Source organism: Meleagris gallopavo, chromosome 3 (assembly GCF_905368555.1).
Source record: "Meleagris gallopavo chromosome 3, MGAL_WU_HG_1.1, whole genome shotgun sequence".
NCBI lineage: Eukaryota > Metazoa > Chordata > Aves > Galliformes > Phasianidae > Meleagris > Meleagris gallopavo.
The window spans coordinates 93,133,887-93,151,418 of NC_139406.1; the positions used below are offsets into that span (position 1 = coordinate 93,133,887).

Sequence of the window (17,532 nt, forward strand, 5' to 3'; positions counted from 1 at the left end):
CGTGGAGCGGAGCCGCCGGGAACACACAGACTTGACCGACTCCAAAAGGATCACAAAAACCTGAGCCTAAATCTTTCCCTTTAGCTGAAAAGTCCATTTTTTGGTTTATCTTTTTCCATAATGCTCATTTTATGGTTTTCTTTAGGGAAAAAGTCAATTTCAGAGGTTTTCCTTTGGAGGAAAAGTCCCATTTTTTGGTTTATTTTCAGTTTGATTTCCTACTTCCTTGCTTAAGTAAAAAAAAATAATAAAAAAAAAAAAACAACCACAACACTCAGAAGATAGCAGTGAAAAGAGGAAAACAAGAATAAAATTAAGATTTATTACCATTTAAAATCAAGCTCGGTTGAGCTGAGGTCCAACAGGATCCGCAGTCCCCGCGTTGGGACGGAGGTGACTTTTCGGTGACCACGGGGACAAAGGTCTCCGGGGCGCACAGGACACAGGGATTAGGGAATGCCCAACTGGAAAAAAAAAAAAAACAAAAAAACAAAACACACACACACACAAAAAAAAAAAAAAAAGGCAGAAAAAGTGAAAAGCAAAAAGCACAGTGGGGCAGAGCCGGGGGCTGCGCTCCCTCCCTGGAAGTAGCGCCAACAATGATGGAAAACAAAGAGTCACCCAATGAGCCCCCAGCACCGCGACATGGAAAGGGGAAAAGGAACCCAACCCCAAAAGAAAAGGCAAAGCCACGGAGGTCCACGCATCAGAGAACAACCGACCCAGGCTTTAGTTGAATATAAGTTTTTATCTTGATGCAACATCGTTAAAACCGTCACAAATCGAAACAACAGGTCGTTAAAAACGCTCCGCACCATCAGTCCCTAAAATGCACCAAAACTCGCTTTGTCGGAAGACCCTCGTGGGTTTCACCCGTGATTAATATCAGTTTTCCCCAAATAATTAATATTATTCGTGTGTGTGTGTTTTTTTCCTTCTTTAAATAAGCAACGTTAAAAAAAAAAACAACAAAACAACCCAACAAACCGCTCCTCCGCTTCCTCTCCGAGCACAATTGCACAAATTCTACTTATTTCACCCCCCCTCCCATCTCTCTCTTTTTTGCGCAGAGAAATAATGTGCATTTTCCTCTCCTTTTGTCAACGCCGAGGTTAAAATAATTCGTTTCCCAGAGGGTTAATAAATAAATCTGGTGCATAGTGAGATAGCAGCCAACCGTTCGCAGTTCATATATTACTCTATTGCCTTTCAGGTCGCCCTAATTGTTATCTCCCCCTCTTCCTCCCCCCTTTTTTTTTTTTTTTTAATTTTTTTTATTTTTAAGAGCATAGATAATTTTAAATCTCTATAAAACAGTATTATTTAACCCAATCGATTCCTGTATATAGTGCATTCGGCTTCTTCCCAACATCATTAAATTAACTCGGATATTATTTGCATGCTATTACATACAAACTTTTAAGACTCGTGTTTTTTTTTTTTTTTTTTTTTTTAAAGGATTTTGTCTTTTTTTTTTTTTCTTCATAAATCACCAAGCAAAATATAGGCTCAGGAAGAAAACAAACAAACAAAAAAAAAAGCAGAAAAAAACCTAAAAACTAAACTAATTTCTACATATGTACAAGGGAGGGGGGAGGGGGGTGAATAAGTTAAAGAGTGGCTCAGGTTGGGGTGCAGGTAGTGGGGGACCGGGCAGGGCACAGCGCTGCCAGACCTCCCCTCCAACCCCCCCAGGACAACGCACAGGGACACCCCGAAATTAATTCATTATAATAATTAATGGTCATTAAAGGAGGGGGTTAAACACGCAGGGTGGAGGGGGAATAGTGCCGCCGTACACGTCCCGCATGCAGGCTGGCTCCATGTCCGCTGCCTTTCCACCCCCTCCCCTCCCAGGACCCCTCTCTGATTCAGTCCGAGTCCTTATGGGGTTGGGATCCCATTCCCCCGTATTTTCGGAAGAAAACATTTTTTTTGTTTTGTTTTAATACAAGCAGATTGTTTTCTCTTCCCATATAAGGGGTCTATAGGATGCCCCCCTTCCCTGGACCCCCCCCCCCCCCTTTCCAGCTCGAGTCCTGATGGGGTTGGGGAGGGGGTCCCATTTCCCCATTTGTTTGGAAGAAAATATTTATTACAATACAATAGCAGATTGTTCGCTCTCCCCAGATAAGGGATCTATAGGATGTGTCCCCCTCTCCCCACACGGGGGGGGGGGGGGGGTCTATGGGATGCGTCCCCCTCGCCAGGACCCCCCCTCTCCCTTTCCAGTCTAAGTTCTGATGGGGTTGGGGAGGGGGTCCCATTTTCTCCGCATTTTCGGAACAACTTTTCAGAAGAAAATAATATATATATATTTTATACAAGCAGATTGTTTGCTCTCCCCACATCGGGGGGGATGGTGGGGGGGAATAAAGGGACTTTGCAATGTCACCCCCCCGCCTCACCCCACCCCGGGCTCACATGAAGAAGTCAGCGGCGGTAGTTTTTGGGGCTGCGGGAGGGGATGGCTCCCGGGGGAAGCCCCGAGCCGCCAACTTCTCGTACTTCTCTTTGTACAGATCCCGCTCCTTGGCCAAACGGGAAACTTCTTGCTTGAGTTGTTCCACTTGGCTCTGGAGCTGACACTTCTCGTTCTCCAGGATGTGCCTCTGCTGGACCCGCTTGTAGCGACAGGACTGCGCGTAGCCGCGGTTCTTCAAGGTCCTCCTCTTCTGCTTGAGGCGAATCACCTCCTCCTTGCTGAATCCCCGCAGCTGCCGGTTGAGCTCCCGCACCGACATACTCACCAACTGGTCGTCGGAAAACCTCTCCTCCAAGCGCAGGTGGTGGTGGTGATGGTGGTGGTGGGCGTTGTGGTGGTGGGCGGCCGGGGGCAGCTCCTCACCCCCAAAGGGCTGAGGCCGGAACGACTCATAGCTCTGATGGTGATGATGATGGTGGTGCGGAGCGCCGATCAAAGCTTCCACAGCATCCTCCGGGGTCAAGTTGAGCGCTTCGGGGTTGAGGTGATGTTGGTAGCCCGACATCCAATACAGCTCCTCCAGCTGCGGTTTCGAGCCCAGGGGAGCGGCGGTGGGACCAGCAGTCGGTTGCCCACCGGGGCTGGGAGCGCAAAAACTGGGCGAGGAAGGCACGGAGGAGCACGGGGTGCTGAGAGGGGTGGAAGAAAGAGACCCAGCAGGCAAGCGGTGGCACAGCCTCTCGGCCTCCGCCGGCTCTTTCTTCACCTCAAACTTCATCAGGTCAAAATCGTTGACGTATTCGATGGCGAGGGGGCTGGTGGGCAGCTCCGCGGTCATGGCCAACTCCGAGGCCATCTCAGTCCATGGAGGGGAAAAGGTTCCCCGCCGCGTGGAGCGGGGCTGGGAGCAGAGAACCTCCGCTGAGGCTCCGCAATGGGGTGAGGTCGGGCTGTCTGAGGTGGAAGTCTTTTTTTTTTCCCCCCCTCTGTCGTTTCAGGCTCCGATGGGGGCTTCACTGCGCTTTTGACAGGACGGTAGTCGGGGACTCGGTTCCGGGATGCAGGCAAAATACAGAGAATTTCCAGTGGGGTTTTGCCAACGGCTTCAGCCCCGGCTCCTGGGAATTTCTGATGGGGTTCTGCTTCAGCTTAACTCCGAGTACCTCCAGCGGGTCTTTGTCACCGACTTCAGTCCAGCTCCGGGGATCGTCTGACGGAGTTTTGTTGCTCTCTTCAACTCAACTCTGGGAAGCCTCCAACGGGGTTTTGCTTCAACCCAACTCCGGGGAAAACCTCCGATGGAACCGTTCCTGGGGACTCCGCTCCAGGATTCAGCCCAATTCCGGGGAAACTCCGATGGAGTTTTGTTTCAGTCCAACTCCGGTTACCTCTGACAGGGTTTTGTCGCCGACTTCAGCCAAATTCCAGCGGAGCTCCGACGGTGTTTCGCTTCTGCTCAACACCAGGAAATCTCCGGTGGGGTTTTGTCGCCGACTTCAGCCCGGCACCGAGGAACGTCCAATAGCGTTCCGCTGCCGACTTCAGCCCCAACTCCGACGAAACGGTTCTTAGAGGCTCTGTTCCAAGATGCAGACCGACTCCAAAGAACCTCCGACGTTGCTTTGACGCGGACTTCAGCCCAACTCCGCCGAACGTCTGCTGGGGTCCCGCTCTGTGACCGCCCACTCCCAACGGAGTTTTCCGTCTCCCCACAGCCACGCGCCGGAGCTCAACCCCAGCTTCCACCCGGGAGCGAAGCGCACCACGGGGCTCTCTCAGTGCGGGATGCCCGGAGCTCTCTGCGGTTCCTCCGCTGCCTCCCAATGGCGAGCAATGGGGCAGCGCCCTGCCCGCCCCTTCCTGCCTTCCCCTTGGCACCTGCCCCAGCCCCACCTCCCCGGGGCTGTGAGCCTTCCTCTGCCGCCCTCCTCCTCCTCTTTTCTCCTCCCCTCCTCCGGAGACCACGGGGGGCGGGGAACACACCGCTACCCTCTCCCCGCCCGCACCCTCCGCAGCACAGCGCTGAATGGAGCCCTCCGCTTTATATATGGGGAGAGCCCTTTTATACCCGCCCCTAAGGCGGGTCTTAGGGCCTGTCAGCCAATCATAGAGGCGACCGCCCGAGGATATTTACATATTCCCATGGCAACGTCCCTGGGTGGCTGTCAATCAATGAGAGGAGCAAGCTCGGCGCTGCCCGCGGGAGCCCCGCAGGAGGGTGGCATAGAGCTTTCCCCTATGGGTACCACCCCCTGTAGGCACCCCCTGTAGGCACCCCCTATAGGCACCCTCTATAGGCACCCCCGTGTCCTCACCCTCACAGCTCCCAGCCACCACCCCAAGCAAGCTGCAAGGATCATAATGATGGAAAAAAAAAAAAAAGAAAACCCCCACAAAAAAAAACCAACAACAACAAAAACTAACTCAATTTCCATCCAAGAACCCCAAAAGAATGAGGGAAAAACGAAAATGTGGTTTATTCAACCCAAATTTCACAGGATGCCTCATCGTCCCTTTCATCCCGCAGATATCAGATAACAAACGTGGGGTCAGCCCCCTCCTAACTCACTGTTCCCACTGGGGGGAATGCTTAGCATCCTTCCCATGGCACAGCTACAGTCGCACAATGCCTTAGTTATAATTCTTTGGAATTCTTTTTTAGGATTTTCCCATGATCTGTTGTTGTTTTTTTTTTAGGGAGAATGCAAGCATCAATCCCTGCAATTCAATGAATAGGCGTCGGGCTGATTTTTTGCTCGTTTGGTGCGAAGTTGGCATTATGGATCTTCACTGGGTCTTCCAGGTGGAAAAAAACACTGGTAAAATCAAGGTGAGAAGCACCATAAAGGTCACCTGAGCATCTTGGAGCTGTGACATCACTTTGAGGCGTGAATGTAGAGAGAGCAAAGGGGCTATAGGGTGAACGCAGGGGTTATAGGGTGAATGCAAGGGTTATAGGGTGAATGTAGGGGTTACAGGGTGCAGGTGCATCCCAGTGCATGAGATCCCATTGTGTTGAGATGCTGTGGGGTGCTGAGCATCCTTTGGGATGTGGTCCAGGTGTGGATGCTGCTCCCAGCCCTGCCACCTCGTGGCTGGTGGGGCTGCAGCATGGGAGGGAGGAGGGTGTTTGGGGAGCCCCAGCACTTGGAGAGCTTTGGGGTTAATGATAATGGGGTCAAGGGTGGTGTTAGAGGGGTTAGGGTCTGTGTGGAGATACACACCAGAGCCAGGGATAAAGCACATGGCACAGTGTTTCCAGAGGAAACTGAGGTACAGGAATGGTACCATGGCCCAAGTGTGAACCACCTCCATCCTATGGGGTTCTCTCCACCCACACCCACGAGGATGCCACCACACCACCACAGCCTGACCCCAAGGGTGGACCACCTCTATTCCACCCTCTCCATCCACACTCATCCATTAGGCTGGCAGAGACTCCAGTGTGAGGATTTGGGGATGGGGACACTGTTTTTCCCATTTTCCTGCTCACAGGCAGGGCTGAATTAATGCAAAAGGGTTTGTTTGTTTTTTGAGGAGGCAAAGCAAAGCAAACCTGCTGCATCCCAAACAAAACCAAGGACCACTCATTTTTCTCCATGCATTATCAATATCCCCAATATCTACCAATATATCCAGTTATCTATAAATACTTCTAAAGCCAAATGATGATATTACGGGCTGCAATGCACAGGGGCCATGGGATGGAGGTGATATAAAGGTGGGGAAGGAGAAGAAAGGCAATGGATGGTTTTGCAATGTCGTGCAATAATAAAAACGCATCTTGTGGGGTGTTTTAACCATGTTTTCTTGTGCTCTTCCAGCTTGAAAACCACCTGGAGCAACATGGAAAAAGGGAAAAACGCCCCCAAAATTGAAAACAGAATTTGCAACAACTCCACAATCTGTAATGTGGTGTCATTGGGACGCCACAGCCCAGCGGGTGCCACCTCCCATGGGCATCCTTGGGGTACCCAATTGGAATCACCAGCAGTGGACAGGAGCCATGGAGGGATTAGGATCAGGCCAGGATCCAAGCGGGGCCGTCGCTCAGTATTTTTAGCCCCATCCCTTCCCTCCCCACCACGTCACGTTGGTCATCTAAGTTTACTCGCAGGCGGTCGAGTGACATAACCAGGTTGGAGGGCACAGGATGGCAGCAGGATCGCGTCACCCTTTGCTTTTAGCTCCCGTGGCCCTTTAACCCTTGGAGTATGGATGGGCACCAAGATCCCATATCAGTGCTGCCTCAGTTTCCCCAAATTGCTGTTGGATTTGGCAGAGTGCAGAAGTGGGGGTACAGAGGGGATGTGCAACCCAAAAATGATGGTACCATCCTGGTGACCATCCCTTGGCCACCACAGAACAGATCTGACCCAAGGGAAGGGTCAAAAATAATCCTGGTAAGGTTAAAATTGTGTGAAGACATGGGACAGGACAGGGGGAGGAGGGCTGGGGACAGCCACAGTGATGATGGGCAGCTCGAGGGCGATGCTACCCTGGCACCTGCTTCCCCGGCAGGGGACCAAGAGCTGTGCCAGCAGCCCTGGATCGTGCCTGAGGGTTTTCCAGGAAATGTTTACGGTGCCCTCCAGAAACACTGCCCCGTATCCCTCCTCCCTCCTCCTTCTGCTGTCCCATAGGGCCGAGCTCATGCAATGCTTTCTCACCCTAAGGCAGCATCCAAGAGGCATGGATAAAACTCTGCTGTGCCCACTACCGAGTGCTTGGCCAATGCTCCTGGCCACTGTCATCTTGCAATGGCCATCCCTGGGGACCTTGCCATTCATCATTATTGGTGAATTCAGGTTTTTGATGAGGAAACCATGTTTTTTGCACACTTCCAGGGATCGTTACTCCACCACCTCCACGGGCAGCCTGTTCCAATGCATGATCTGAGAAGAAATTTCTCCAAATATCTGAATTTTCAGATTGGGTTGGGGATATTACATAAAAACCCAGAAGTTGGAAGATTTGGGTTTTCGTGTTCAGCTCCCTCAAGGGAACAATGTGGGACATTTGTGCCCATTTCCCACTCACTGCATGACTCTGGTAGAGTCATAATGCTGAAAGATGAGCAAAGCTCCAGGCAGAAACTCTTTTATTTAAATACAAAAATGCACAAATTAATAAAAGACATTTAGTAACAACGGGGACGACAACAACTTTATTAAAAAAAAAAAACAACAAGGAACTCCATACACAATGCTTGGTTGAATTTTCCCATAAAGACGGTCACACGAAACCCCAAATCGGTGCAGAAAGCAGAAGAAGGGTGGAGCAATAGGGTCCCCCACTCTAATTTCTCTGCCCTTCTTCAAGAGGTGACAAGCATCGATGACACGGTGCCTGTGGTGGCCTGCCATGCCCCAAGTCACCCGAGCCATGTGTTGGGGTGAAACACGACCCGGGGGCTCTGCCTACCATAAATCCCATCACTCCCTCCCTTTATGAGCTGGGCAGGGGGGAGCCTTCCAGTCTGTGCCCCCACCCTCTACGGGGTGCTCACACACACAGCTCTTCTGGGGGATGTGCTGGGTGTGAAAATGCAGCCATCAGCTTTATTGGAGCTGTTGTACATCTGAGCCTGCGGCGACACGGTGACATTGTCACCCATCCCATGGCCAAGCACACCTGGGTGCCTGCTCTCTGGAGACAACAGAGCTGGCACCCCTGCTGCCTTCTTGTTGGAAATGCCAGAGGTGGGGGCTCATGGGTTCATCCAAACTCCAGTGGGATGAGTGGGGTGATGCCACGAGCATCGGGACCAAGCAAAATGCGTTTGCAGTGCAAAGATTGGCACGTGCATGTAGAACTGTGGCACTGCCCCTATGGGGCATGCAGTCCTAAATTGTATAATGCTGCTGCCTTTTCCCCACAGGGCTCTCAAAATAAAGTTTGTCCTAAGGTACTGCCTATCAGATAGGCAAATCTTGCTATTTAAGGACACAGATGAGCAAATCAAGCCTCCTGACACCTCTTGGCAAGGGTTGACCTGTCCTCCGTGTCAGGGAACGGCATCCACCACCCAAAACCACTCTGAAAATTGAATCCATGGATGCAAAAATCACGGCAGCATTTCAAAAGCTGCAGAGCTAGCAGAAATCTGCTTGGCAGAGGGCTCCCCACACGCCTTTAAATCATGGAGCAGGAAAACCAAAACCTGGCCAACACACTGAGCACTATCAACAATCATCAGTGCCTCCATCCATCTGCACAACGGCAGCAATCAGAGCCATGATCCATCTTTTATCAGCTCGTTGCTCTACAGGAGGAGGTAAACCAAGACCAGAGATTGGCACAACTTGTCACGCGGATCAGGGCTGGTGCAGGGGAGCATCAAGGGTCAGGATGAACAGACATCCCCCTAGGAAGTAGGATGCTGTGAGATATCAGATTAATAATGCATGAGGGACAGCAGTTGAGCATTGAGGTTGTGCCACGCTGAGCAGTTACACCGCTGTTGTTATTTCCTACCAGGCTGGGAGCTGCTTTGGCTCCCATCTGGATTCATAGGGGTCCAAAGACCACGAAAAAAAGCTAGTTTGGATCTCCAAGAGAGCAAAACCCCGCTGGGACACATAGCAACGGTCTGAACTCAGTGCTGCTCCTGAAAATAAGGGATGGAGCAGGATGCAGGCTGGCTTTTGGCATGGAAACTCCAACCTACGTGGGAATTTTGTGTCATGCTATACCCTACCATTATGACTTGAGATCACCAGGTACCTCATCCCAAATAGAGCAAGGGGTCTGGATGCAGGCATATGACCAAGGATGCTTGGTAGGGTGCTTGTATCCTACATCCAAGCAGCGTCCATGCGCCTGGCTGGTTGGACATCTCCACTCTTCATCCTCCCCAGGAGCCTTAAATAAGCCAACTTAAACCAGAATTTATTCCCAAACTTAAAATACTTCAACAAAACCACCTCCCTGAGGGGCTGGGCTGAGGGAACGCTCCTCCATGCCACCGCCAGGCTCTCTGGTAAAATAATATCCCAGAAAAACAAAAAGAAAGGTGCCATGTCCCAGCACGGTGTCCTGAGGTAGGTGCCAGGCAATGCCTGGCTCAGTGTTTCCTGAGCTGGTCAGCTGCCACAGGGACAACGGTCACAGCCTGGGCTTGATTTGCAGCTGTTTGCCTGAAAAGGAGGAAAACAAAAAGGTGGAATGTGTCCCAGGGTGCCTCTAAGGCTTTGTGTTCCACCTCTGGAAGGTGGCATGGGAAAAGGTCTCACCTCTACTACCCTCCTCCAGAGTGGTGCTTTCTGAGTCCTGTAAGGTCACCCACATTGAGGTTCTTTTCCATTTGGTGCCACCTGGAAGGAGAAAGGGACAAAAAGAGGAGAATGTCATCAAGGTTCCTGCCCTCTCTGCCCAACTGCCCATGGGTTGATGATTGGACTAGATGATCATATTGGTCTTTCCAACCTTAATGATTCTATGATTGTACGACTTTCCCACGGGAACTGCTCTTCCTTGAAGGAGAGCCCCAAAATTGAGACCTCATCTAAAATGGGCTCTGGTGCGAGCAGGGCTTTTTGCAGCTTGGGGTTGGGTGATGCTCCACCACTGCTCTGCCAGCTGCTATTGAGGACACACGTCCCCCCACATTGTGGACTGGTGTCCCTGTCTCTGGGGATGTGTCTCCCTGCTAACCCAGATGTCACCCTTTGGGCTGGCCAGGATGGAGCTGACTGGTTCCCCAAATCCCCATTGAGTATCTTCAGCCCCCAGCAAGTAGCATGGAAGGAAGGCACCTATGATTCTCGCTACATTACAATGAACTGAATTTGTTGTAAGCTCTCAAAATTATGGTCAAAACATAAAGCAGTTGAATCTTTAAGCTGCAGCACAAGGTGGAAGGTCACAGACTGCTCTGGGGCAAAGAGCAGAGCACCAGCAAGCAAGAGGTTAACTCACTCTTGGCACTCCGGTGAAAAGCTTTGGGGACGTTCCTATCACCCTGGAGACATAGAGTGGATTTGACTGCATGGGACCTTCAAGATCTTCCAGGTCCAACCTCCTGAAATGGGACAAGCTGGGGGAAAGGGACCCGTGACTCAAATGTGCTCGGAGGCACCCGCAGCCATCCGAGTCACTAAACGGCGATGATGAGATAGCAAGAGGGAAAAATGATAACCAAAAAAACCTGCCTGGGGATTTGGGACTGCATAGCTGATGGGTTTCACGACCCCGTGATGACAAGCCTGGTGATAAATCACCTCTGCCCGTGAAGTCAGGAGGGGGTTTGGGGATTCAGTTCTGTGTGAGTGCAGAGATGAGAATAGCTCTGGAGCTCTGGAGAGTGCTGCTGCCATCTAGCTGGGTCCCAGCACGCAGGGCTGGAGGATGCTCTTATGCAGGGATTTGAGAGGGATACTCAGCCACCCCTGAGTATCCCTGGGTACTCTGGAGTGTTGTTTTGGAAAGTGAATGTGGAGATATGTAGAAAGCAATATCTCTTCTGGGTATTTATACCATTAACAAGCTCAGCTTTGGTTTGAGCAGGGACTTTCTGCTGTCGGTTTTCAGCTGCTACTTTGATTCCAGAGCTCTGGGTTTTGAGTCTCCCTAGAACCTCCTCACCATTTTCCATCCTGCACTCCCTTGGTGAACAGGTGAACAAACATTTTTTTGGGTGTCTACCGTATGAGAGAGACAGCTGGAAGCAAAGCAGCAACAAGGGATAGGAACGGAGGAAAACAAACCATGCCTCAGTACGCCCAGCATGCCTTAAAGAGAGTCCCATATACTCCTATAAAGCTGAAACTTTTGGAGATGACCCTTTTGTAGGACAATCCCATGCACACCCCATGACTATGGTGGACAGCATGAAGTCCTCCTCTGTTTTGATGGCAGTAGAATGTACCTTTCTGCAGAGTTTCTCATGTTCTATTTTCTCCTTGGGGAGGTGGCTATGGGGTTCTACCTGCTGGGCAAGAACTTTCCTACAGGGAGGCAGAAGCATGGTGGCTAACTTGAGAGAGGACAAGACACTGAGATGAACACGGAAGGGAAAAGGAGGTTCTCCACAGCTTGCTGAGCAATAAGACCTACTTGGAGAAATCCCTTCTCATTTGGGACTACAGGAGGAGAACATCATGGAGAAGGCAGAAACAATCCATTCCAAACCCTATTCGGACGTTCTGGTTGCAAGTACTACGTGACTGGTTTCTGGTTTGACCCCAGTCCATCTTTTCAGCCATCCAAAGCACCTCTTTTCAGAAGATGCAAAACCAGCATCCCCAAACCAAATCTGGCTCTGGGAAGTCCATGAACACATTGTCCTCCAGGAGCCAGGGAAGCAGCAGGTCATGTCTGTGAGCTGTTCTTCTCTTCTAAACTTGGGTAAACAAACTTGCTCAGAGTCTACAGTGCCGTGGCAGTGATACATAGCTTTGGAGCTAATTTATGTAAAACAAAGAGGGCTCATTTAGCACCTTTCCACCCTTAATATAACACCCATACATCAGAAGGCTGCACAGCAGCCACAATGGCCTCAGCTATTAGTCACCTGTGATGCAGGCTAATATGGCTTTGAGGAATGGTGGCATGAGCAGCTCAAACCCTCTGAGCTTCTCAGGACTCTCCCAGTTGGAGTTAGACTCAATGATCCTTATGGGTCCCTTCCAATCTGGGATACAGTATGATTCTATGATTCAGTTTTCCACCATCCCAGCAATTTGGGCTGTGCAGCATGGTATTCCCATTGGGTGTAGCAGAAGAGGTGCAATGCTGTTGCCCATCAACACCAAATGGGGGAATCATAGAATCCTTTGAGTTGGAAGGGGTTCTTAAAGATCATCTAATCCAACTCCTTTACAATGGACAGGGACACCTACAGCTAGATCAGGCTGCTCAGAGCCTGATGACCCTAAATGGCTCCAGGAACAGGGCTTCCACCACCTCTCTGGGCAACCTGTTCCAGTGCTTATATAACTTCCTTATATCCAATCTAAATCTCCTCTTTTTTTAGTTTGAAACCATTTCCCCTTGTCTTATCACAACAGATCCTGCTAAAGAATCTGTCCTCTTCTCTCTTATAGAAAGAAAATCAGCATTTCCCTGTTGCTGCCCCACGAGGACTGCATCCTTGATCTGATGGGAATGCCAGAAATGGTTCAATTCCCTCAATGGAGCCGAAGAAACTTCATTAGCTAACAGTGGCACAGCAGCATGAAAACCACGCTTTGCAATTCAAAGCAAATATTGTTACAAAAGGAGAAATATAGATTTATTCTTGAGGAAGGAAAACAAACCCACAGAACAGCCAACAGAACAGAAAAGAAGCTAATTTTTAAATCTACCACAATTAACTTTCTGACTTCTGCACAGAGCAAAGCTCTGATTTTAAACACATTCTTTCAAAATGATGAAGATGCCGCATTGAGTGACATAGTGTGGTGGGCATGGCAGGGGTGGGTTGGGGTTGGACTTGACGATCTTGATGGTTTTATCCAACCTTAATGATTCTATGATTCTATAAGTGGGCATGGTGGGGATGGGCTGATAATTGGTCTTGATGATTCTTGGTGGTTTTTTCCAACCTTAATGATTCTACAAGAAATTGCAGCAGGGGTGTAAAGATGAGTGCTAATGAAATAAAACCAAAGCACACTGTGAACGAGCAACCCAGTGCACGCAAAGCTCAGTTTCCCACTTTGACTCTTGGATTGAGATGGTCTTAATGCTGCTCCTGCAAAGGATGGGGGGACCTCATCAAGAAGTCGGCCCCATGCTGGCAGATAGAACTACATTTTCTGCTTTTGTGCATGGTAGATTCTGCAAATGGCGTGATCAATCTTGGGTCGCATCTTGTGCGCCTTCACTCTCTCCCACCCCCCTTGCATTTCAGGAGCGACGCAATCCATCTTCCAGGAACCAGGTATATAATTTCTAGTTAGCGAAAGCAGGGATAAGAAGCCCCTTTTTCATTACGATGATTGAACTGCTTCCAAAGAGAAGAGCAGGGCTGGATCATGAGCCCGGCACGCAGAGCCGAGTTGCTTTTGCTGAGCTTGTCAGCCTCGTCGGAGAATTAGGACTTCCAGCATTCTTCCTTTTGATGAAAATCAACATTTATTTTGCCTAAGCCTAAGAAGGTGTCAGGCAGATGGAGAAACTTGCCACTCTTCGCTGGGAGAAGGGAGTGAAAGAAGGAAATCTAATAGAAATATATTATCAAGTCCGAGGAGTGGACACGGCAGTAAATCACACTTCAGGTGGCACCATTATATTTTTCAATAAAACCAGGCTTACCCCAGACACATCCTCGCCAAGAGGCTCCAGCTGCACCCAAGTTAAACAAAATTTGCTTCAACCAGATGCTGAGATAAGGAGGAGAAGGGATTTAAAGGGATTTAAAGGGACACTGCCAATCGGGAAGTCCCCTGGATGGGGGACAAAAGGAGGTGGCTCTGGTCCCTGTCCCCAGATCCCCTTTTTGCTGATGGCTGAGTGTTGAAAAACGACTTTCTACTGCATTTCTGAGGTTGGGAGATGGGGCACGGAACCAGACTGGGAAAGGAACAGCAGCCAAAAACATTCTGCATCTGCTGGGGATCACGTGACAGCTCAGCTCCATAAGTAGAGGATGCCCAATCGTGAAGCGATGGGATGCAGGGAAGATGAATAGCATTGAGAAAGCTCACTAACAGCTTTCCAAATTCCTCCACCAAAGTATAAAAAGCCTTGCCAGAGAGAAAGCTGGTTGTGAGAAGGATGCATTTCCACTCTCCCAGCCAAACCTGAGTGCAATGGTACATTTTGTCTCCATCTCTCTCCCAGCATGAGGGACTTGTCCTTTGCTGCACCCAGTCAGGCTCTGTATAGGGCCCAAAAATAACCCCCTAGGAGCTCCCCTTTGGCAAATGAGACAGCTGCAATTAGCAGAAGAGCAGTGCTTTGACAACATTCCAATTATTAATACAATGGGAAGCAAAGAGAATGCTCAGAGCACCAAGATACGTCCCAGCACTTCCCAGTTGATGCACAATCTGGAGGGAGAAATTTCTGCTTTTCTCACCCAAATCCCACATTCATTTTTTCATCCAGCCAGGAAAAACATCTTCTACCTGCTCCCCAGCCACCTCATCTGTCATGCTGATCACAAGGAGGTTTGATCCTGGACAACACCAAGGCTGCCTCCTAGCCTGTGTGTGATGTACAGAGCAATTTCCCATGCCATTTCTGCAGTGGAGGTATGCAGGAAGGAATAAATCATTGCGCTTGAGATACACACAGATGGAGATAATGAATACATATGATGCCATAGGGTGGAAACTACCCCTGCACTTAACCCTGCAGCCTGAGAACTACACTAAATCCATCCAGTGAGAAGAACTTCACCAAAAACTCACCCCGGTGCTATTTCATCAAAAACTTGTGCTCCTCAAGAAAGGCTTCAAGGCTGAGATGTTAGGAGAAGCTCTATCTAGTTGGAAAAAAGCCTCCAGTGCTTTGATGGGCAGTGCCCATCACCTGCAGCAGGACATCTGCACAGGGATGTATCATTTCTCTTTAATTTTTTCTTTTTGGAGAAGAGAATACCAGTCATGAGAAAGGCAACCCAACCCGACCTCCTGTGTTGCTGTTGCTCCAAGAGGTGAAACCCTACGAGCTTTTCCAGCCCTGCTACATCTCATTCCCCAAACCTCCCCTACCCAAAGGGAATTCCAGCTGTGAAATGCGAAGCTTGCAAACCATGAGCCACAAAAGTGGGAGAGGAGTAACATTAGGACATGGGCACCACAGCGATGCTTTATGGTTTGGGAGTCAATGATGACTTGGATACAACCAATATGGTAAATTTTACATCTGTCTTCTACTGGTGGGTTGAAGGAATGGGATTTCATCATCTCAAAGGGCTCTTCCATCTCTGGTTTTCAGGTCATTAAATAACTCCGGAGGAAATGACAGGGCTGTAAAATCACAGAATTGTAAATGTTGCAAAGACCACTAAGACCATCAAGTTAAACCATCAGCCCAATACCACCATCCCACTAAACCATGTCCCTCAGTGCCACATTCACCCTTTCCTTGAAAATCTCCAGGGATGGTGACTCTACCACTTTCCTGGAGAACTGGAAACACGCAGGCAGTTGGGTCCAGGCTGGGAAATCATAATAAGTATTTTCAGATGCGGGATGAGACAGAGGGTTCCAATTTAGATGGAGAGCCTGTCAGAAAAAGTCACAGCACTCACCAGGTTCACTGAAAGTTTCAATTAAACTGGCCATTTTACAATGAGAAAATCAAATTTATTCCTAAGGAATAATCCTAAGGAACACAGTCCTCAGCCAGATCCACTGATTTGGCCCCACAGCTTGAGCTTCTTACCCCTACGTGGGTGCCTATGAGACATGGAGCAAGCAGGGGTACAGCAAAAAGTCATGAGCTATTGTCACCTTTTGGATGATGCAGCAAGCATGACCTTCAGGAGAGTTCCTTAGAAGTTAGGAGGCCCATCAAAGAGCTTCTACAGCACCAGCAGCTGGGGAGACCCACCAGGACCCAGTCCTACTAAGAAATGGGGTTCTGCTAATGTAAGGAGTTTGGAGGAGGGATATACAGAACACGAGCAGGAATTGGCAAGACTGTGAGCCAGTGCATGGTTGGACTTGACGATCTTGGAGGTCGTTTCCAACCTTAATGATGCTATGAGTGGGCACAGTAGTGAGGGGTTGACGGTTGGATTTGATGATCTTAGAGTTCTTTTCCAATCTTGATGACTCTATAGAGGAGCTTCCCTAAGTCAGGTTGTAGGAAGCAGCCCTTTTCAGGAGGTGATCCCACCTAATGAAGAGGTCACAGAGGTGAATCAGTTACAGGTGCAGTGACTTCACCATGGCCTTCACCAAGATTCTTTCCGAAAACAGGCAATGATCCCACCAGGAGGGCCAAGATCTCTGTTCCACCATATACATGACCAGCCAGGACTCAGATACTCAGAGAAGTCCAAGGCAGCTCAGACACCTCCTGAAGGTAACCAGGATGTTAAGGGGAGAATTGGGGTTTTCTCACTGAAGAAGAGATTAACAAACACATTGGAGCAAGTCCAGTGGAGGCCACCAAGATGGCTGGGGCTGAAGGTCAAGGAGATGCTTGTGACAATACCAAAAAAAACCCAGTTCCCTGTATTTTACCCATAATATTTTTTCCCAGGTCCTAACAAGAGGAACAAACTGTAGTGCTGGCTCCCGTTATCCTTGGATCTACCCTTTCCATCCAACTCCTCCATCATCTACATCTAGAAAGCAGATGCTTTCTAGAAGGCTTCAGGGCATCTTCTGCCACTCAATCCAAAGGGTTGTTTTGGCATCTGCCTCATCCAGCTGCCAAAATAAAGAGTTTTGGACCAAAGATCTTATGATGGAAGGAATGCTGAAGGGGACGCTGCAGGTGGTGAAGAACCATGGGACCCTCCACATGGCATCCCATTCGGGTTCTTGATGTGAGGGGAACCAATCACGATCATGTAAAGGGCTAGGAGCAGCAGAAGAGGAGATGTCTGGGTCCAACATCATGGGGTTGCCATCCCATGCAGCTCCATGGTCATGGCAAAGCAGGAAACACAGCACGTATTGGGGTTTGGGAGGGTAGCCAAGGGGGATTTGCGTTTTCAAAGTTATTCCTCCAGAAGTGAAAGCTGTAAACAAAAATAGAAGCGCTGCACCTCAATGAATTCCTCCAAAGCAAAAGTGTTTGAGCGTGCTCAGCGGAGCCGTTAAAAAAGACTGTAGCGAGCATCTTCCATTAACGTTACGACCGTGAAATATGACAATAAAATGATAGCCGTATGGTCGCAAATTTGCAGCCCGCCGAGTTGCTAGGGGTTTATCGTCACTCAAACGTGCAGAGAGCTGTAAAATGTTTACAGAAAGGGTCGTTTGCAGCTATAAAATCCTCTTTTCTCTCCTAAACAAGGCTGAGTGGAGCCATTTACAAACCCCTGAATGTTCATCGGGGGAGAGGGGAACATCTGTTCTCTCCAGGAGTTTTCAGTGATCTTCTCGAACAAATTAACTAAAATGGGTGCTTTCTAATTAAATTAGCACTCGATTGGAATGGTTTGCATTGGTGCGCTTGCTTACAATTAGCGTGGG

At 49.3% G+C, this 17,532-nt stretch overlaps 2 protein-coding genes across 2 annotated transcripts in view; both read right to left on the minus strand.

Moving 5' to 3' along the window:
* Positions 1 to 731: 731 nt before the first annotated feature.
* On the minus strand, positions 732 to 4,435 carry MAFA (MAF bZIP transcription factor A). The gene has a single exon (XM_010709342.4). The coding sequence runs from the start codon at positions 3,282 to 3,284 to the stop codon at positions 2,424 to 2,426; it is 861 nt and encodes a 286-aa protein (XP_010707644.1). The 5' UTR covers positions 3,285 to 4,435; the 3' UTR covers positions 732 to 2,423.
* A 3,077-nt stretch (positions 4,436 to 7,512) lies between these two features.
* Positions 7,513 to 17,532, minus strand: part of ZC3H3 (zinc finger CCCH-type containing 3) — a 154,340-nt gene continuing 144,320 nt past the window's right edge. Inside the window, exons 12-13 of the mRNA XM_085221772.1 lie at positions 9,664 to 9,744; positions 7,513 to 9,567 (exon numbers count right to left, since the gene is read on the minus strand). Coding sequence (XP_085077898.1) covers positions 9,536 to 9,567; positions 9,664 to 9,744 — 113 coding nt within the window. The 3' untranslated portion in view covers positions 7,513 to 9,535. The remainder of the gene's footprint in view (positions 9,568 to 9,663; positions 9,745 to 17,532) is intronic.